Genomic DNA, 23,320 nt, shown 5'->3' with positions numbered 1-23,320 from the left:
TATACATATATACCCATTATCCATTTGAATAATTAGATTGAATTAGCCTTAGGTGGTTTAAAGGAACCAAACCATGAGGTCATCGGTCCGTCTCTACTACACTCCTGGAAATGGAAAAAAGAACACATTGACACTGGTGTGTCAGACCAACCATACTTGCTCCAGACACTGCGAGAGGGCTGTACAAGCAATGATCACACGCACGGCACAGCGGACACACCAGGAACCGCGGTGTTGGCCGTCGAATGGCGCTAGCTGCGCAGCATTTGTGCACCGCCGCCGTCAGTGTCAGCCAGTTTGCCGTGGCATACGGAGCTCCATCGCAGTCTTTAACACTGGTAGCATGCCGCGACAGCGTGGACGTGAACCGTATGTGCAGTTGACGGACTTTGAGCGAGGGCGTATAGTGGGCATGCGGGAGGCCGGGTGGACGTACCGCCGAATTGCTCAACACGTGGGGCGTGAGGTCTCCACAGTACATCGATGTTGTCGCCAGTGGTCGGCGGAAGGTGCACGTGCCCGTCGACCTGGGACCGGACCGCAGCGATGCACGGATGCACGCCAAGACCGTAGGATCCTACGCAGTGCCGTAGGGGACCGCACCGCCACTTCCCAGCAAATTAGGGACACTATTGCTCCTGGGGTATCGGCGAGGACCATTCGCAACCGTCTCCATGAAGCTGGGCTACGGTCCCGCACACCGTTAGGCCGTCTTCCGCTCACGCCCCAACATCGTGCAGCCCGCCTCCAGTGGTGTCGCGACAGGCGTGAATGGAGGGACGAATGGAGACGTGTCGTCTTCAGCGATGAGAGTCGCTTCTGCCTTGGTGCCAATGATGGTCGTATGCGTGTTTGGCGCCGTGCAGGTGAGCGCCACAATCAGGACTGCATACGACTGAGGCACACAGGGCCAACACCCGGCATCATGGTGTGGGGAGCGATCTCCTACACTGACCGTACACCACTGGTGATTGTCGAGGGGACACTGAATAGTGCACGGTACATCCAAATCGTCATCGAACCCATCGTTCTACCATTCGTAGACCGGCAAGGGAACTTGCTGTTCCAACAGGACAGTGCACGTCCGCATGTATCCCGTGCCACCCAACGTGCTCTAGAAGGTGTAAGTCAACTACCCTGGCCAGCAAGATCTCCGGATCTGTCCCCCATTGAGCATGTTTGGGATTGGATGAAGCGTCGTCTCACGCGGTCTGCACGTCCAGCACGAACGCTGGTCCAACTGAGGCGCCAGGTGGAAATGGCATGGCAAGCCGTTCCACAGGACTACATCCAGCATCTCTACGATCGTCTCCATGGGAGAATAGCAGCCTGCATTGCTGCGAAAGGTGGATATACACTGTACTAGTGCCGACATTGTGCATGCTCTGTTGCCTGTGTCTATGTGCCTGTGGTTCTGTCAGTGTGATCATGTGATGTATCTGACCCCAGGAATGTGTCAATAAAGTTTCCCCTTCCCGGGACAATGAATTCACGGTGTTCTTATTTCAATTTCCTGATGAACCCAATTGTAACCAAGAAATGGAAGCAAGTAGAAGTGAGAGAGGGGTATGAAGATGAAGGAGGGTGATTTGCTCTGCCCAGAAACCAGTGGAGGCCCCCGGGACACGTTATGCAATAGGAGATGCACCCTCTTCATCTGAACAGTGTTCCCTCATGCTCCATTACTACAAGAAAACTAACAGCACTGCCAAGTTGATAAAATCTCCGGAAAAAGAACAATGATGATGAGACAGTAATCGACAACATATGTAAAAAAAATACAAAGAATTAATAGGGTGGGAAGGGAAGGAGCCAGACTGGACTGCCGAACAAGGGCAGCCATGCATCCCTGGGTCGGAGCAGGTATGGGGCACCCCTCTAATCCCTTGAGCAGCCAATGTGGCCAATGTGCCCCAGCTTGGAGTAGAAATCACCTTCATGGGTAAAACGTAAAAAGCACCAGAGGCCGTGTGTCAGAATCTTAAAGGTTTTGCGGTAAGGTGGGCAAACTTGGACAGTCCAGTAGGATGTGGGCCACTATTAGGAGGGCACCAGTCCAACAATGTGGCGGATACTTGCACCACAGGATGAAGCCGTGGGTCAGCCAAGTGTGGCCAATGTGAGGATGACACGAGAACGGTAGATTCTCTGCAAAAAGCATCAAGGGAAGACTGCCACATGGTTGTGGTCCTGTTTATTGCTTGCAGTTTGTTTAGAGAAACCAGGGCACACCAACTGGTGTTCCATGCCTCCAACAATTGACAGCACAGAGTTGACCAAAGGTATGGGTCAAGTACCCCCATCTCCTGGTAGCCATCTAGGCCAACCAGTCAGCATGTTCATTCCCTGCGATTCCAACGTGAGCTGGGGCCCATAAGAAGATTATCCACATTGATGAAGGGCAGAAACAAGACCCTCGATAGTCACAAGTAATGGGTGTCAATGTCAATAGCCTGAAGACCACGTAGGGAGTCACTGCCAATTAAGAATAACTCACCAGTGCATGAATGAATGGACTGAGGGCTCGAACAATGGCCATCAATCCTGTAGTGAATACACTGCATTCGGTAGGCAGGCAGCTTAGATCACTGTACCTCACGTGACTGTAGGCAAAATCAGTTTGTTCATTGAATGCAGAGCCGTCAGTGTATACCACTTCCAAACCTATAAATGTTAGAAAAAGGCAACAAAACACTACGAGGTTAAGAGAGTCTTTTGTTCCAAAGGATAGGTTGAGGTAGATCTGGGTATGGAGTACACATCATGAGGATATGTGACTGCTCCATGACAACACGACAGGAGTTGACAGTGGAGGAAACTGGAGTTCTGAGCAAAGATATTGTATGTGAACTGCGATCACGACAACAGTCCTCGGCCACTGTTGTCAGGGGAGAAGCGAATGTGTGTCAAGATAGTTGAGCAGAAGTTGTTGGTTGCTGATCTATTGTGAGGGACCCCAGATTCTGCAGGCAGTCTGTTCGCAGGGCTTATCCAAAAGGCACCTATCTGAAGTTGGAATCCGCAATGGTGTAATTGGTCCAGCATCCACGCTGCTGAAGGTGATGCTAAGCCATATTCCAGGCTCCCACAATCAAAACAGTAGAGGATCAGGACTTTGTAAAGCTACAAAAGTGTAGAGTTGTCTGACCACAAGTTGGTGTTACTGAGGCAATGAAGAGTATTAAGGTGTGACCACTGTGTTTCCTAAGTTGGCAAAGACAGGGAAACCACATCAACCTGGCATTGAAGACCAATCCCAAAAAGCATAACACTCTACCACACTGAGCAGTTGGTCATTTATGTAGAATTCCGGTTGTGGATGGACAGTACGATGATGGTAGAAGTACACAACACACATCTAGGTGGCTGTAAACTGGAAGCTGTAAGTGAGAGCCCAGGATTGTGCCTTTCGTATGGCACCTTGGTGCTGGCATTCAGCAACACACACACTGGAGGACCGATATGCAAGAATCATCAGCATATAGGGAGTGAGACACTGTATACCCCACAGCTGCAGCTAGGCCATTGGTAGCCACTAGAAAAAGAGATACACTCAATACAGGGCCCTGTGAGACCACACTGTCTTGCATACGAGGAGGGGGGTACTGTAGAAAGCATCAGCTTTAATACTGAAAGTACGGTGTGACCAAATTGTCAGCATCAGAACAGCACTGGCAAAAACTGCCCTGTGACAGAATCAAAAGACCCCAATACTCAAGGTACTAACAAGGCGTCAGCTCACCGTAAGTTCAAGCATATTTCAGAGAACATTAGTGAAACTAATTGGGTGATAGCTGTCCATCTTGAGGGTGTTTACCCAGTTCCAGTACTGGAATTATCACACTTTCTCACAATGAGATGGGAACTCACTCTTACTCCAAATAGGTTAAAAATGAAACACTGAAGTACATAGGGGAACGAGCATTCATGAGACATACACTGAGCTCTGCGAGCAAAGTTTCGATACTTTTACTATAGCCAGTGGTCTTAGTTCCACTGCACAAAGGGCTGCAGGATTTGAAGTCATCCAAAATGAGGAAGGTTGGGGGGAGTTGAGAAATCAGTGCAGACAACGCATTCTGAGACACTTCACTATCAATTTGGAGATACATAATACAGATTGTAAAATCAAGAGGCATTCTCACATGAAAAGCCACTGCCTCCCAAGTTGTGTCAAGTGGCACACGTTCACTGCAGACAGAGTCCAGACAAACACGCAAACTCTGCCCGATGCTCTGTCACAGTCAGCACAAACCTTGCAATAGCCCTGATAACTGCAGAGGGTAGGGGTTTGCAATTCTGGGAACCAAGTTTCCTGGAGGGGAATGTAGAAAGCGTGGGTACATATAAGAGAAGTCACAGCTCAGCCAGGTGGTGGTAAAAACTGCCATGGCGCGCACAGCAACACAAACACAACGGTCAGCTACTGTGGCAGAGTTAAGCTGTGCTGGCAATGTAGTATCGGCGTGTTCTGCCAGCCGGCGCTAGAGGCGTTCCTGCCAAACATTCAATCAGCCGTGAACTACGCACGCGCGTGAGCCTTTTTCTGGTGTGGATGGTCACACGATGATATCACCATCCGCCCATCAGGGACCGCCAACGGCCGCCAATCATCACTCCAGCATCAGCGGAGGACGACTGGTGCCGCCGGGTTAAACAGCCGGAAGGAAGGAAAGCAGGCGTCTTTCGACCCGCTGCGGACTGCTGACTGGAAGAGACTTCAACGCAGGCGGAACGTCCAGGTGTCACGTCTTCGCTACGCCGGCCGACAACCCCGGACTCTGTTCCTGTCTACTTCCTCAGCATCCGCCGGAGAGCGTCGAGAGAAAACCAGACAAAGGAACGTAAAATCAGTTCAGTTGCCAATATTTCAATTCAATAAGGTGGCATAATTCTTTGGTTTGTTATAAAATTTTGGCAGGAAAAGAAGGTTTTTGTTTTCAAAGGAAGTTTATCTTTTTTTGGTAAAATTAAGCGGTGGCCTTGCTCCACCTAATAAAAATTTGTTGTTCGCAAATGTGTGTTAATCTGTGGATATAACGAAAACTGCTACAGTTCCACTGGAGGATAACATTCTCGGGGGTGAGAAATGGACAAGGTCACCTGCTGTAAGGATATGGCATCAACACACATCAGCTCTGAAGCATTTTGTGTGTGTGTGTGGGGGGGGGGGGGGGGGGGACCATTCTAATGTATTGTTTGGCTTGTTTTGGTGTGTAGGGCACAGTTTCTTATTTATCAGTCAAGTGTAATTACAGCAGCAAATTCTGTTTTTACAATGACAACAGATTATCAATGCAAAATGTATTTAACACTGAAGTCTGTGCAGGTGTTATATAGATATTATTATGACTCAGATCCAGTTCACACTTCATGGGCTAACTGGGTCCATCTGGAAACTTAATTTGATAAGTGTGCAACTACACTCATTGAAATTTGGTTTTATATATTTTAAGACTAAGTCTCTCACACTAGCCACCTGATGGTTAGAACTTACATCTTTGTACCAATTTTTGAGCTATCATCTGTTGATGCCCCCATAATGCAAAGGTTTTAGTACTGACAGTGAACCTTGTTTTGCAAACTGTAACCTTTTTGGTGAGCGCACTTTTTAAAAGATGTTTTCACTTCTTAATTTTTCATGTTTTGTACTTGCTGTCCTATAACAAATGACTGCCTGTCACACTTTACATTTCTCTAATCTTAACCCTCTGCTGTCCAGCGACACCACAGTGGTGTCGTGCGCGAAATAGCAGTCAATGGCCGGCGACACCACAGTGGTGTCATGAGCATAGTATTGCACAGTGGCCGGCGACAGCACTTTAGTATCTTTTGCATTCTGTTGATATTTTGTTTAGGTAACAATAAGTTACACATGTCAACAAGTTTTTTGTTTTATAAGTACTTGTGCCATTTCATCATGGCAGACGAAAGAGACGATATAGTTATTTATGATGAATGCGCGGATGTCTTGTCTGACTTCACACGACTTGGCCGATTGGGAAGAAGACATTGAATATTGAAAAAAATGAAAGTGAAGCAGAAGCATCGGAAGATAGTGAAACACGTCCAAGAAGAATTCGGCTAACACTACGGTTGCCAACTGATCCGGATGAATCAGGCAAAGAAGACAGTGCACAGTGGTCAGACTTCGATTTGCCGAGGACCAATAATAAATCTGAAGTATCTCCGGTCCAAAGATACTTCCCAAAGATACACAGAGCGTCGAGGATATTGTCAAATTATATATTGGGCATGACCTATTTGAATATATTAGCAACAAAACCAACAAGTACTACAGTCAAATTGCGCTAGAAGAAAACTGGATTTACAAAATTCCAAATTTGTCGACATTACGGGACCCGAACTTAGAAAATGGTTTGGGCTTGCTATCCTGATGGGAATTGTAAAAAAAGGCAAGGATTGATGATTATTGGTTAGCGAATCTGTTGATAGACACACCGATATTTCGCAAAACAATGTCCCGCAACCAATTCAGACAAATACAATAATTTTTACATTTTTCCGACAACAACAATATACCAGATAATGCCAACCAGCTTTTCAAAGTGCAATTCGTAACTGATTACTTTTCCAAAAAGTTTAAATAAACAAATATTGTATTCATTTACATATGCATATCTTCGAAATTCCACAAGAGTAGGGGAACAGGGTTGAGAACTTATGAGAACTAATGATGAGATTGGTAACACTTAACAATCTATAATCTCCCAATAACGTCAAGAACGGCTGGCAACAAGCCAAGTAATCCAAATTAACACTGCCAGTGCCAGGTGAATCAATTTGTATGAGACGTGCAGACAGCAAAGTGTTAACTGAAGATATCTAATGATGGCAGTAGCTGAATTGGTGTTATAAAAAAATAAATAAATAAAATTTTAATAGTCTTCTGGATGCTTCTATCTGTAAAATATTCACAATAATTGTGGGCTCATACAGGAAATTCTTTTACTTTATTAATAAGCTAGAGGGCATCACTTTACACTCAACTTGGATGCACTATCCACTGCAACTATTTCACCCTTTTATTAAATCTAAAAATAATTTTATTTTTTATTGGTAAAACATACAATTTGGAATTTTTTAATATGTCATGACATAAATTCTCTTATAGCTAAAGCATGCTTATACTTTAATGAAATGAACTGTACAGTTTTTATAATTGTGACATGTCCATTTTTCTCACTGTGTCATTGGGCACATAACTTTTTAAATCCACCTGACTTGTACGTTCTTATCGTATGACACTGTTTCTCTACAGCACAAAGTAAGTTTTATCCTCCACCTGTCCTTGTCTTGTTCATATGTACACCCTGTTTTTTCATCTCCTATCATATATGATATTTATATATAAATTATATTTTTGACAGTTTTCTGAAGCACTTGAAAATGGCTACTGTAAAGGCTGAAACTGGTAGTGGACTCAATAACATTCTCAATGACATCTGCAGTAGTTTTCATTAATTACTATGTTTTATTGTCACACTAAAATGAGTATGGGTGCCACTTGGCAAAAAACATGTGAGGTCCAGTCACATTAATGTGAATACGACCTATGTTCAATGTCAACATGCAATAACCACTCGCAGATGGCAGGTAGCAGCACTAGCGGGGACAGATATGTAAAGCATGTTGGGGATGAGGGAAACAGTGCAGTAATTTTCATAATGTGAAAACGAAGTGATTTATCTGACATCCAAAATGGCGCGATGATTCGTTTTCGGGCTAAGGGTGGAAGCATTTCTGAAACGGCTAAGTTTTTAAATTGTCTGCGGGCTGCCATGGCTTAAAGTAAACCACGCACGGGAAAATGGTGCTATTCAAAACAGCAATTATGGTACACTACACCCCATAGACTATTATGGGGTGAACAACAGCTGCGGAGATGTGTATGGGTAAATAGACTTGCAACTGTTGAGCAACTGACTGCCCACATGAACCAAGGTGCTACCAACAATGTCTCCTCAATGATCATTCAACAAACATTGCTGCATAAGGGTCTCTGCAGCAGGTGCCTGGTTCATGCACCCATGCTGACTGCAGTTCATTGGCGACAAAGGCTGGATTTGCATGCCAATACGGCAACTAGATGTCCACCGAGTGCCGACAGGTGGACTTCTCAGAAGCATCACATTTTATGCTCCATCAGGCACATAGCTGCTGGTGGGTACAGCACTGCAACAATCATGAGAAGGGTCAAGGCGTGAGGGAGGGGGGGGGGGGGGAGTGATAAAACTGAGAAATATTTTTGCGGCATTTCCTGGGTGATCTCATCATTCTGAAAAGCACAATAGATCAATGCAAGTGTGCATCTAACTTCGTGTACCATGTCCAACCCTAGATGCAGCATGTTTTTTCTTTGGCACAATGGCACCTACCACTAGGACAATGCAACACCTCACAAATCTTGTAGTGTATGTGCACAGTTTGAAGAGCACCAGGATGAGTTTACTGTACTCTCCCAGTCACCAAACACCTCGAATTTAAACCCAATTGAGAATTTGTGGAACCACTTCAATCAGGTTGTTCATGTCGTAGATCCTCAACTGAGAAACCTAGCATAGCTGGCCACTGGAGTCGGCATGGCTCCACATCCCTGCCAGTACCTTCTAGAACCTCACTGACACACTTTCAGCACATCTGTACTTAAAAAGGTGGTTACTCAGATATCTGACAGGTGGTTACATTAATGTTGACTGGACCACGTGGTTCAAGACCACCAGCACCATTAGACTGCCTCTTTACAATGTTATAACACTGCTCCTCAGTGGGTTGTGTACACTGAAATCATCCAGCACAAAAAATGTGTGATTAGATGACAGATTCAGTTAACTATCTCTTGAAATGACAGAGAGAGAGAGAGAGAGAGAGAGAGAGAGAGAGAACATATGTATTCAGATGACCACAGGGGCCCAACATTTGGAGAGCTGTGGGTGTCTTCATCCTTGCTATAGGTGACAACTTAGTCACTTAGTTTACAGTGTCTACTGTCATTTGATCTAGATGTAGGCATTCATATTTTTCTCTCCTTCTTTAAATCAGAGCAATTCAAAGACCTAAGGGAATGCTGCTTTCCACAGTTGATACATATTGGCTGTTGGCTGCACTGAGTGTTTTTATGCACCAGCCATCTGCAGTCTCCACACATGGATTCTTTTGGGCAGGTGAAGACATGTGCTCAAAAATGCAAATCATTAAAGGTACCACGTGATAGGGAAATGTACAAGTTGCAGTGGAATACCATTGCCTTTACTTTTTTGGGTAACACATCTACTCTGAAAGCCAGTTACCTTTTAGTTACTGCAGGATACAGCGGATAAATTGGACACCCCATTGTTCAACGTTTGCACACAATTCTTCACCTCCTTCAGTGTGAAGTGGCAATAGAAAATTACACCATGGACCCATGTTAAGGCTCTTGTAAGGGGTGATGGTGGTGGGGATGTCACCAAGCTTCTGACAGCAGAGCAATGCCTGTGACTGAGTGGAGGCTGCTGTTTTAATCAGGAATTGCTTTACATTCTTCTAACCGCTCAACAGGAAACAATGGTTTTATAGTAAATATTTAAATGCCTGTTGAAGATGATGATGCAGGTGGGGTTATTTCTGAAGTGTGTTAACACAAATAAACCACAAAACGAATTTCCAAAGTTTATGGTTTGCATAACTGACGAATTATTCATCCAAATGATTAATGGAAAATCTCATATAAAGATGTGAAACAATTACTAACAAAGAGATAGAGGGGCTGGCCAGTACTTACCTGAGCTCAGTACAGCCGACAGATACACAAAACAGAACAGAAAATTTCCGTCCCTATCTTTCGGAACTCTGTTCCTTCATCAGGGAGGAGAGAGGGGAAAGAAATGGAAGAAGGGAAAGTGGGTTCAGTTACTCACAACCCATGTTATGAAGCAACAGGGAAAGGAAAGCAGGGAGGGTAGCAAGGATGGAGGCATGGTTGTGAGAGGGAAGCCAAAGATATTCTACTGTAAGTACTGTGCCAGCTTCAAACCAAAGAGGATGCATACAGAAGTAAAGAGGTATATAGTATAAAGATAAACACAACTATGTAGCATGAAAAGATGTGTGAATGGCTAAAGAGGAAAGGGAGAGAGGAGAAGACTGAAGAGTAAATGGGAGTGAGGTTGTTTAACGTAGGTTCAGTCAAGGGGGATGGCGGGATGAAAGGATGTGTTGGAGTGCAAGTTCCCATCTCCGCGGTTCCGAGGGACTGGTGTTGGGTGGGACAAGCCAAATGGCACATACGGTGTAACAGGTTCCTAGGTCCCTAGAATTATGCTGGAGACATGCTCTACTACTGGGTATTGGACATCCCCTAGGCGGGCAGTTCGTCTGTGTCCGTTCATGCGCCCAGCCAGTTAAGTTGTTGTCATACCGATGTAAAAGGCTGTGCAGTGCAGGCATGTCAGCTGATAAATGACATGTGTCGTTTCACATGTGGCCCTGCCTTGAATTGTGTATGTTTTACAAGTAGCGGGGCTGGAGTAGGTGGTTGTGGGGGGATGCATGGGGCAGGTTTTGCAGCGAGGTTGGTTACAGGGGTAGGAACCGCTGGGTAGAGAAGGTAGTCTGGGAATATTGTAGGGTTTGAAAAGGATGTTACGGAGGTTAGGGGGGTGACGAAAGGCAACTCTGGGTGGTGTGGGGAGAATTTTGTCGAGGGATGATCTCATTTCAGGGCTTGTCTTGAGAAAGTCATATCCATGGCGGAGTAATTTGTTGATGTATTCGAGGCCAGGATAATATTGGGTGGCAAGGGGGATGCTTTTGTGTGGTCAGGGGGTAGGGACATTGTTGTTGGACGGGGAGGAATGTATTGCTCGGGAGATCTGTTTGTGGACAAGGTCTGCAGGATGGTTGTGGGAGAGGAAAGCACTGGTCAGGTTATTGGTGTAATTGTTGAGGTATTCGTCACTGGAGCAGATACGTTTGCCACGAATACCTAGGACGTAGGGAAGGGAGCGTTTGATGTGGAATGGATGGCAGCTATCAAAGTGAAGGTATTGTTGTTTGTGGGTTTGATATGGACAGTGGTGTGGATGTGAGCTTCAACAAGATGAAGGTCAACATCCAGGAAGGCGGCTTGGGTTTTGGAGAAGGACCAGGTGAAATTCAGATTCGAAAAGGAGTTGAGGTTATGGAGGAAATTGAGGAGTGTTTCTTCATCATGAATCCAGATCAGAAAGATGTCATCTGTAAACCTATTCCAGGCCAGTGGGAGCAGCTGTTGGGTCTTCAGGAAAGCCTCCTCCATGCGGCCCATGCAGGGGTTGGCATAGGACGTAGCCATCCTGGTTCCCATGGCCGTTCCCCTGATTTGTTTGTAGGTCTGGCCTTTGAAAGTCAAGTAATTATGGGTGAGGATGAAGTTGGTAAGTGTGATAAGGAACGAGGTTTTTGGAAGATCTTCAGGTGGGCGTTGGGAGAGGTAGTGCTCAAGGGCAGAGAGATCATGGGTATGTGGGATGTTTGTGTAAAGGGATGTAGCATCTATGATGGCAAGAAAGGTTTCTGGTGGGAGAGGAGTGGGAATGGATTTGAGGTGTTCTAGGAAATGGTTTGTGTCTTTGATGTAGGATGGGAGTCTGCGGGTGATAGGTTGGAGGTCTAGGTCTACCAGAGCTGAGATGCGTTCTGTTGGGGCTTTGAAGACTGCTACAATGGGACGGCCAGGATGGTTCTCTTTGTGGATTTTGGGTAATAGGTAGAAGGTAGGGGTATGTGGCTCAGGTGGAGTGAGTAGGTCTATGGAAGCCGTTGTGAGGCCTTGTGAGGGACCTTGGATTTTTAGGATTTTCTGCAGCTCAGTCCGGATGGAGGGAATGGGATCCTGGGTAACAGCTTTGTAGGTTGAGGTGTCGGAGAGTTGACGCAGTCCTTCTGCCACATACTCCACACGGCAAGTACCACAGTTGTGGAGCCTTTATCCACCAGGAGGATGACAATAGAGCGGTCTGTTCTCAGCTCCTTAATGGCACAGGATTCAGCTGGGGTGATATTGGGGGTTGTTGGGATGATCTTCAAGAAGGACTGGGAGACAACACTGGATGTGAGGAATTCCTGAAATGTCTGCAAGGGATGGTTTTGGGGGAGGGGGGGAGGATCCCTTTGAGAAGGCGGTCGGAACTGTTCTAGACAGGGTACAACACTGGGTCTAGTATTTGGGGGCTGTGTTTGGGTAGTGAAGTGATATCTCCAGTTGAGGTTCCGGGTGAATGACAGGAGATGTTTAACCAGGGCAGTGTGGCTGAATTTAGGCATGGGGCTAAAGGTTAAGCCTTTTGATAGAACTGATGTCTCTGGAGGAGAGAAGGATCTGGATGAGAGGTTTAGAACTGAATTGGGACTGGTGATATGTGGCATTTGACTGTGGTTATAGTTGAGATTTGGCTGTGTGGGGTATGTGCTGGGATTGGGTAATTGAGTAGAATGGCTAGGCTAGGTTTGTTGGCTATGAGGGGGATTTGTTGAAGGTTCTGTTGTGGTTGGTGTTTGTGAGGGATAGGGAGAGGGACCCCACTTCTTAGGTGTTGCACTAGCACTGTGGATAGTTTTTTCAGATCCCTTAATTTCCTCCATAATCTCAACTCCTTTTCGAATCTGAATTTCACCTGGTCCTTCTCCAAAACCCAAGCCACCTTCGTGGATGTTGACCTTCATGTTGAAGCTCACATCCACACCTCTGTCCATATCAAACCCACAAACAAACAACAGTACCTTCACTTTGATAGCTGCCATTCATTCCACATCAAACGCTCCCTTCCCTACAGCCTAGGTATTCGTGGCAAACGTATCTGCTCCAGTGACGAATCCCTCAACAATTACACCAATAACCTGACCCGTGCTTTCCTCTCTCGCAACCATCCTGCAGACCTTGTCCACAAACAGATCTCCTGAGCAATACATTCCTCCCCATCCAACAACAATGTCCCTACCCCCTGACCACACAGAAGCATCCCCCTTGTCACCCAATATTATCCTGGCCTCGAATACATCAACAAATTACTCCGCCATGGATATGAATTTCTCAAGACAAGCCCTGAAATGAGATCATCCCTCGACAAAATTCTCCCCACACCACCCAGAGTTGCCTTTCGTCGCCCCCCTAACCTCCGTAACATCCTTGTCAAACCCTACAATATTCTCAGATACCTTCTCTACCCAGCGGTTCCTACCCCTGTAACCGACCCCACTGCAAAACCTGCCCCATGCATCACCCCACAACCACCTACTCCAGCCCCGCTACTGGTAAAACACACGCAATTCAAGCCAGGGCCACATGTGAAACGACACATGTCATTTATCAGCTGAAATGCCTGCACTGCACAGCCTTTTACATCGGTATGACAACAACTAAACTGGCTGAGTGCATGAACGGACACAGACGAACTGCCCGCCTAGGGGATGTCCAATACCCAGTAGCGGAGCATGCCCTCCAGCATAATTCTAGGGACCTAGGAACCTGTTACACCGTATGTGCCATTTGGCTTATCCCACCCAACACCAGTCCCTCGGAACCGCGGAGATGGGAACTTGCACTCCAACACATCCTTTCATCCCGCCATCCCCCTGGACTGAACCTACGTTAAACAACCTCACTCCCATTTACTCTTCAGTCTTCTCCTCTCTCCCTTTCCTCTTTAGCCATTCACACATCTTTTCATGCTACATAGTTGTGTTTATCTTTATACTATATACCTCTTTACTTCTGTATGCATCCTCTTTGGTTTGAAGCTGGCACAGTACTTACAGTAGAACATCTTTGGCTTCCCTCTCACAACCATGCCTCCATCCTTGCTATCCTCCCTGTTTTCCTTTCCCTGTTGCTTCATAACATGGGTTGTGAGTAACTGAATCCACTTTCCCTTCTTCCATTTCTTTCCTCTCTCTCCTCCCTGATGAAGGAACAAAGTTCCGAAAGCTAGGAATGTAAATTTTCTGTTCTGTTTTGTGTATCTATCAGCTGTACTGAATTATTCATCCAGTATCATGAACGAAATGGAAGGTGGGAGTGGGGGAGTGGAAGAAGTGCAGAAAACAAGAGAAGGAGAGCACACCAAATCAGTCAACGTGAAGCTACATATAATGTGTTTTTGCAGAACTGACAAGTTCCTGAGAAACAATAATCACAGTATTGCTGACAATTAAGTGTATAATAGTGGCTGAATATAGCAAACTAATGGAAAGGATCAAATAAAACACCAAGGAAAAATTATATAGGAAGGAATAGCCACAACTGTTTCAAACAAATATACCAATGCTTGAGCACTTGAGACAAATATGCTCATTGCAAAACAACAGCTAATACCAATGTAAGTGGAAAGTTGTTAGGCGTTGGTGAAGCAAAGAAGATAGGCAGCAACAAATCTCTGCACTGCTGTATGCAGTTTCACTATTTTCTCTCAAATTTTACTAATAACAATTTTGCCAACATTTATCATTCAGCAAAACCTCTGGATGTATCTTTGAACAGGAAAACATCTTTTATTCTACGACATTAATAACAGAGCATAAGGAAAATCTTACCACAAATTCCATCATTAACCCGTGAAGAAGGAATGTTCTGTGGTTTATGGCCAGCATTAGTGCAGTGGAATGTGCCATTTGGACATGCAGGTGTCCCTGGTTCATCACTTCCATCTTCACAGTCACAATAATCATCATTCACATAAGCAAATGGAATTGTCAGACTGCCATCAAAGCATGTGAAGTCTTTGTCAGGGACATACAGAGATGCCTCTAAAACAGAAGAAAATTACTTTTTATTCCAGCATTCTTCTACATTAGCATGATCATAATACAATTACGATGATATTTATACCAAACACGAGCTCTAAACTTCTAACCATTTTAACATTCAGTAACATCTCAGTTTAGTTAATATTTAATTTTTCACCCTGTTTATTATACAATTAATATTACTTGGTATAAAAGTACCGCGGCAATAATAAACTTTAAAAATTTCAAAAACAAACACACACACACACACACACACACACACACACACACACGTGTCTTAATTTGCATTCTGTTTGAGATGGTGTGTTGTTCCCTTCTTCTGATCTTCAAACCGATTTAGCCAGCCCTTAGGGGACCTACAGTTTAACATGAACACTGAATCCTTGTGCAACTGTCATTTCACACATTAACAAATCACTGCCAGAAGTGAAAGTGACAGAAAAAAATCCTTGGACCAACCAGAGACTGAACAAGGCAATTTGGATTTGTAAATTGACACTTACCATACCTCAGTTTCCAGATCACCATACCCATTAACTTTGAACGACAAATTCACTTCATGTTCCTTGAAGGATTATTAATTTGGTCTGTTGCATTCTCACAGACCCCTCTATTTTGCAGTATGAGGCAACTGTGTATTTGTTTAGTATTTTGCAGCTTCCTTTAAATTCAAAGGGCAATGTGGCAGTTTTACACCATTTAGACACCAAATGGATAAGTAATAACCTGTTTCTGTGTAAGTGACCACACATGTAGTGTAGCAAAGAGGCTCTTATTACTTTTGTTGCAGTTACTAATCATTTTCTCATGAGATGTGAATGGTTCACTGCTTTGAAGAATTGCATCAAGTGTCTGGAATACACTGGCAACATCTTTATATAATTTTTATATCATTCGCAGAGTTATTTCAGCCTTGACAATTCTCACCAGAAATGTTGAAATAGTTTACAAAATGACGAAGGACATGTATTCACAGCACAGAAACGAGCAGAAAAGACCAATGTCTATCATGTACCTGACAAAGGAACTCTTGACCATGTCTAGATCTAAAAATTCTCTCTGCAAGCCAACTTATTGTCTGTGATAGATGGTACTTCTAGTGCCACTACATTTTCCCCCAGTCTTCATTCCATTCTCAAATGACATGTCTCCATAAAGCTCCTGTACCTACTAATGATACTGTGATTCAATGTGCTGCTCTCTGCTAGACCTACTTACCTACCTACCTACCTCCCTCTACTGTTAATACATCTTGGTAAGGGTCCCAGGCCAATGAGTAATACCCAAGAATCTGTCGAACAAGTGTTTCATAAGCAAATTCTTTCATGGCTGAATGACATTTTCATAAGGTTCTCACAATGGTTCTCAGCCTGACATCTGTTTTTCCTACTATTTGTTTTATGTGGTCATTTAACTTTGGGTCCCTCTATAAGGTTGTTTCTATGTATTTCCTAGGCCTTACTGTTTTCAATTATTTCTCACCAACCGTGTTATAAAACAGTATAGGATCAATTCACTTATGTGCAATACGTTACACAAATTTATGTTAAATCGCCAGTCCCCACATTCAACTATCAATCCTCTGGACATCTTCCTGTATTTCACTACAGCCTTCCAAATCTAGAACCTCCCTACAGACAACAGCATTGTGTGGGAATGGTCTCTCAGAGACCTCAAAGTTACCCAATATCTCATTCATATTAACTGTAGACAGTAATGGTCCTATACCACTCCCTTGGCATATTCCCAAGATCATCTGTCAATTTTATTTCATTAAGAGTGACATATTTAATTCTATCAGCAAGGGATTCCAGAATACAAGATCTTTCAAATAATTTTTGTAGATTATAAGTGGTATCTCATTCAATCCAGAAGCCTTTCCACTGTGAAGCAATTTTAGTTGATTCTTTTTTATGCTGCAATCACTTTTCCAATATCTGCCATTTTGGTACTCTGGTGATGATAGTAATTTCCTGCACTGGAACAATTTTGGAAGACTCAGCTTTCAGCTTTCTCTTCGTCACCTTCCATTTCAGTATCAGCGCACACACACACACACACACACACACACACACACACACACACACACACACAGAGAGAGAGAGAGAGAGAGAGAGAGAGAGAGAGAGATACTTACGTCATGTTTATTGACTTTATGTAAACCTAACATTTTTGTATTTTTAGTTCAACAGTTTAGCAAAATTTTACTTCCGAGTTCACTGAGTGCTTCTCGCATTGCTCTCCTTACATTCATTTCGGTTTCATTCAGTTTTTATTTGTCACCTAGGCTTTGACTTAATTTAAATCAGAGATGGAGCTATCTTTGCTTTGTTGTGACTTCTTTTTTAATGTGGGTAGTGAACCAAAGTGGATATTTTCGATCCCTTACAACGTTGCTCCACACATATTTGTCTAAGGCATATTGTACAATGCTTCTGAGGTGTTTTCTCTCTCTCTCTCTCTCTTTTTTTTAAATCCACAGTTTCATCCTTGGAGCTGAATATATGATTTGACTACTCAGATACTCTGCAAATTGTTTTCTGTATGCTTGCTGAGCAAAAGTATTTTCCTATATTTCTTAACATGCCTCGTAAACCCACAATTTCCTTACGTACTGACTTATCACTTCACAAGGCAATTTACTCCTTGCATGAGACAATAGATGTTTCTGATTAAAAACCGCACCCAATGGATGTGTTTTGTGATTCCACAAATACTTTTGACTGTTTAGACCATATTACATCACTGATAAAATTAGGTTATGTTACCACAATTTCTATGTAAACTCTGAAAATAAAGCACTATATATATATATATATATATATATATATATATATATATATATATATATATAAAAACAAAGATGATGTAACTTACCAAATGAAAGCATTGGTATGTTGATAGACACACACACACACACACACACACACACACACACACAATTCAAGCTTTCACAACCCACGGTTGCTTCATCAGGAAAGAGGGAAGGAGAGGGAAAGATGAAAGGATGTGAGTTTAAAGGGAGAGGGTAAGGAGTCATTCCAATCCCGGGAGCAGAAAGACTTACCTTAGGGGGAAAGTGTGAGTGTATACCTGTCCCTTTTTCCCCCTAAGGTAACTCTTTCTGCTCCCGGGATTGGAATGACTCCTTACCCTCTCCCTTTAAACCCACATCCTTTCATCTTTCCCTCTCCTTCCCTCTTTCCTGATGAAGCAACTGTGGATTGTGAAAGCTTGAACTTTGTGTGTGTGTTTGTTAGTGTCTCTATCAACATTCAACATACCAACACTTTTGTTTGGTAGGTATCAGTTCTTTTGGACATGTCTGAAAGAACAAATACCATCGGTGACCCTGCAGCTCGTTAGAATGAAGTTACAATGAAATGAAAACCCTTAGCTGCTTACAGGCGCTTACATACGTCAACGGGTCGGGGCACACATTTTCATCTGTCCCCGTTGACGTATGTCAGCGCCTGTAACCAGCTAAGGGTTTTCATTTCACTGTAACTTATTTATATATTTGCAGGATGTAGAGCCCAATTCCTTTACATCTTCTGAGGCAATGATGTCAGTCAATGAAGCATCCAGTGAATGGGGAAAATGATTTGTGCTACCAACAGCAGCACTTGCATTGTTACTGCACTATTAATAGTCTTCTGCCTACAGGGAATACATTCACTGTCGCAAAATTCTAGATCATGTTTTCCTTGCATTAAATATACTCCTTCATAAAATAAACAGCATTTAAATATTATAAATGGTTCTAATATTATGAGAAAAAGTTGCTACTCACCATATAGTGAAGATGCTTAGTCGCAGATAGGGACAACAAAAAGACTCCCGCGCTCGCACGCAAGCGCAACACCCACACACCACAGACAACTGCACTCTCAGGCAACTGGAACCACATAGCAGGCAGCAGCAGTGCATGATGGGAGTGGTGACTGGGTGGGGGTAAGGAGGCTGGGGCGGAGAGGGATAGTATTGGGGGGGGGGGGGGGGAGGAGGTAGCAGACAGTGAAGTGCTGCAGGTTAGACAGAAAGAAGGGGAGAGGTGGAGTGGGGGAGGGGGGAGGAAGTAACGGAAAAGGAGAGAAACAAAAAGACTGGGTGTGGTGGTTGAATGATGGCTGCGTAGTACTGGAACAAGGAGGGGGTTGGATGGGCGAGGGCAGTGACTAACGAAGGTTGAGGCCAGGTGGGTTACGGGAACATAGGATGAATTGCAGGGAAAGTTCCCACCTGCGCAATTCAGAAAACCTTGTGTTGATGGGAAGGATCCATATAGCACAGTCACTGATTTGAAGGATAGATATAGATATAATGTTTAGCAGCGTGTTCAGCAACAGGGTGGCCCACTTGTTTCTTGGCCACAGTTTGGTGGTGGCCATTCATGTGGACCGACAGCTTCTTGGTTATCATACGTACATAGAATGCAGCACAGTGGTTGCAGCTTAGCTCGTAGACCACTTCATTGTTTTCACAGGTAGTCCTGCCTTTGATGGGATAGGTGATGTTAGTGACCGGATTAGAGTAGGTGGTAATGGGAGGATGTATGGGACAGGTCTTGTATCTAGGACTATTACAGGGGTATGAGCCATGAGTTGAGGGATTGGGAGCAGGGGTTATGTAAGGATGGATGAGTATATTGTGAAGGTTCGGTGGATGGTGGAACACCACTGTGGGAGTGGTGGGAAGGATAGTGGGCAAGGCACTTCCCATTTTAGGGCACAACGAGAGGTAATTGAAACCCTGGTGGAGAATGCAATTCAGTTGCTACAGTCCTGTGTGGCACTGAGTTACGGGGGAATGCTCCTCTGTCGCCAGACGGTGGGACTTTGGGAGGTGGTGGGCGACTGGAAAGACAAGGCACGGGAGCTTCGTTTTTGTACAAGGTTGGTAGGACAATTACAGTCAGCGAAGGCTTCAGTGAGACCCTCGGTATATGTTGAGAGGGACTGCTCATCATTGCAGATGCGATGATCATGGCTAGGCTGTACGGAAGGGACTTCTTTGTACGGAACAGGTGGCAGCTCTCGAAGTGGAGGGACTGCTGGTGGTTAGTACGTTTGATATGGATGGAGGTACTGATGCAGCCATCTTTGAGGTGGAGGTCAACATCTAGGAAGGTGGCTTGTTGGGTCAAGTGGGACCAGATGAAGCAAATGCCACTCCCATCATGCACTGCTGCTGCTGCTCGCAGTGTGGTTTCAGTTGCCTGAGATTGCAGTTTTGTGTGTGTGTGTGTGTGTGTGTGTGTGTGTGTGTGTGTGTGCACGCACGTGCACATGTGTTTGTCTATTGTTAATGAAGGCCTTAATGCCCAAAAGCTTTAATTGTGTGAGTCTTTTTGTTGTGTCTATCAGCAACTCAGCATATCTGCTATATAGTGAGTAGCAACTTTCCTTCTCATAATATTGTTAAATTCCATCCTGAATTTTCCACTGTTTGTTATAAATGGTTCTCCTATACTCAATTTTGTTTTGATATGTCTTATGCTTCAATGTAATGGCTGTATATCAGAGGTGAATCCATTACTGTAATAATAATAAAAGTAAAAGTTAAAACAAAATAAATGAAAGAGGAAGCCGCCTGGTAGAATTTTGCACAGAGCACAACTTAATCATAGCTAACACTTGGTTCAAGAATCATGAAAGAAGGTTGTATACATGGAAGAAGCCTGGAGATACTGACAGATTTCAGATATATTATATAATGGTAAGACAGAGATTTAGGAACCAGATTTTAAATTGTAAGACATTTCCAGGGGCAGATTTGGACTCTGACCACAATCTATTGCTTATGAACTGTAGATTAAAACTGAAGAAACTGCAAAAAGGTGGGAATTTAAGGAGATGGGACCTGGATAAACTGACTAAACCAGAGGTTGTACAGAGTTTCAGGGAGAGCGTAAGGGAACAAATGACAGGAATGGGGGAAAGAGATACAGTAGAAGAAGAATGGGTAGCTTTGAGGGATGAAGTAGTGAAGCCAGCAGAGGATCAAGTAGGTAAAAATATGAGGACTAGTAGAAATCCTTGGGCAACAGAAGAAATATTGAATTTAATTGATGAAAGGAGCAAATATAAAAATGCAGTAAATGAAGTAGGAAGCAGGCAAAAAGGAATGCAAACGTCTGAAAAATGAGATCGACAGGAAGTGCAAAATGGCTAAGCAGAGATGGCTAGAGGATAAATGTAAGGATGTAGAGGCTTATCTAGGGGCAAGATGGATACTGCCTACAGGAAAATTAGAGAGACCTTTGGAGAAAAGAGAACCACTTGTATGAATATTAAGAGCTCAGATGGAAACCCAGTTCTAAGCAAAGAAGGGAAAGCAGAAAGGTGGAAGGAGTATATAGAGGGTCTATACAAAGGCGATGTACTTGAGGACAATATTATGGAAATGGAAGAGGATGTAGATGAAGATGAAATGGGAGATATGATACTGCGTGAAGAGTTTGACAGAGCACTAAAAGACCTGAGTCGAAACAAGGTGCCGGGAGTAGACAACATTCCATTAGAACTACTGATGGCCTTGGGAGAGCCAGTCCTGACAAAACTCTACCATCTGGTGGGCAAGATGTATGAGACAGGCAAAATACCCTCAGACGTCAAGAAGAATATAATAATTCCAATCCCAAAGAAAGCAGGTGTTGACAGATGTGAAAATTACCAAACTATCAGTTTAATAAGTCACGGCTGCAAAATACTAACGCGAATTCTTTACAGACGAATGGAAAAACTAGTAGAAGCTGACCTAGGGGAAGATCAGTTTGGATTCCGTACAAATATTGGAACACATGATGCAATGCTGACCCTACGACTTATCTTAGAAGCTAGATTAAGGAAAGGCAAACCTACGTTTCTAGCATTTGTAGACTTAGAGAAAGCTTTTGACAATGTTGACTGGAATACTCTCTTTCAAATTCTGAAGGTGGCAGGGGTAAAATACAGGGAGCGAAAGGCTATTTACAATGTGTATAGAAACCAAATGGCAGTTACAACAGTTGAGGGGCATGAAAGGGAAGCAGTGGTTGGGAAGGGAGTGAGACAGGGTTGTAGTCTCTCCCCGATGTTATTCAATCTGTATATTGAGCAAGCAGTGAAGGAAACAAAAGAAAAATTCAGAGTAGGTATTAAAATCCATGGAGAAGAAATAAAAACTTTGAGGTTTGCCGATGACATTGTAATTCTGTCAGAGACAGCAAAGGACTTTGAAGAGCAGTTGAATGGAATGGATAGTGTCTTGAAAGGAGGATATAAGATGAACATCAACAAAAGCAAAACGAGGATAATGAAATGTAGTCGAATTAAATCGTGTGATGCTGAGGGTATTAGATTAGGAAATGAGACACTTAAAGTAGTAAAGGAGTTTTGCTATTTGGGGATCAAAATAACTGATGATGGTCGAAGTAGAGAGGACATAAAATGTAGACTGGCAATGGTAAGGAAAGCGTTTCTGAAGAAGAGAAATTTGTTAACATCGAGTATAGATTTAAGTGTCAGGAAGTCGTTTCTGAAAGTATTTGTATGGAGTGTAGCCATGTATGGAAGTGAAACATGGACGATAAATAGTTTAGACAAGAAGAGAATAGAAGCTTTCGAAATGTGGTGCTACAGAAGAATGCTGAAGATTAGATGGGTAGAGCACATAACTAATGAGGAGGTGTTGAAGAGGATTGGGGAGAAGAGAAGCTTGTGGCACAACTTGACTAGAAGAAGGGATCGGTTGGTAGGACATGTTCTGAGGCATCAAGGGATCACAAATTTAGTATTGGAGGGCAGTGTGGAGGGTAAAAATCGTAGAGGGAGACCAAGAGATCAATACACCAAGCAGATTCAGAAGGATGCAGTAGGTACTGGGAGATGAAGAAGCTTGCACAGGATAGAGTAGCATGGAGAGCTGCATCAAACCAGTCTCAGGACTGAAGACCACAACAACAACAACAATAAAAGTAAAGCCAGTGATCACTATCAGGACTAACCCGAACCCAAGCCTCCAAAATCTTGTAGTTTGGCTCCTTCACCAATCACCTATCAGATAATTTCGCCAACTTAAGGGAAGCAGAAAGCATATTTTTTTCCGAAAACTATAGAGTACCATGTTGAAAGCCAAAACAAGTGACAATTTTTCAATGACAGCAATCTCAGCAACATTTAACCTAAGTTTATGATCTAAATTTGTCTTATCCCTTAGGCAGTCATGTGACATTTCAATTTCACGACAAACAATATGACAGCCTCAATTCCTGTCACTTCAGTTATCCATCTTACTGTATCTTTTGACATGTTTCTTTCCATTGGTGACTGGAAAACTCAATTCTTTGAGTGTTTGCATCTTTCAGTCCATGTGTCCTGGCTACAATTTAGAACTGGTAGAATGTACTGGTTACAGACCTTCCACTCTAGTTACACTAAAAAATCTCCTGTTGAATATCGTATTCCACATCTAAGTCATCTCCAAGCCATTTATTCTGGTGTTTCCACCTTTCAGTCCATTCACTAGCTGTATTTAATGATTTGAAAAATGTCTT

The 23,320-nt window shown here is 43.6% G+C and overlaps 1 protein-coding gene across 1 annotated transcript in view; it reads right to left on the bottom strand.

Annotated features, from left to right (window-relative positions):
• Window positions 1-23,320, bottom strand: part of LOC124616119 (glucosidase 2 subunit beta) — a 191,908-nt gene that overhangs the window by 153,547 nt on the left and 15,041 nt on the right. The window contains exon 2 of the mRNA XM_047144383.1: window positions 14,572-14,784. Coding sequence (XP_047000339.1) covers window positions 14,572-14,784 — 213 coding nt within the window. The remainder of the gene's footprint in view (window positions 1-14,571; window positions 14,785-23,320) is intronic.

The sequence above is a fragment of the Schistocerca americana genome, chromosome 5 (assembly GCF_021461395.2).
Source record: "Schistocerca americana isolate TAMUIC-IGC-003095 chromosome 5, iqSchAmer2.1, whole genome shotgun sequence".
Lineage (NCBI taxonomy): Eukaryota > Metazoa > Arthropoda > Insecta > Orthoptera > Acrididae > Schistocerca > Schistocerca americana.
This window is presented reverse-complemented; position numbering and strand designations above follow the sequence as displayed.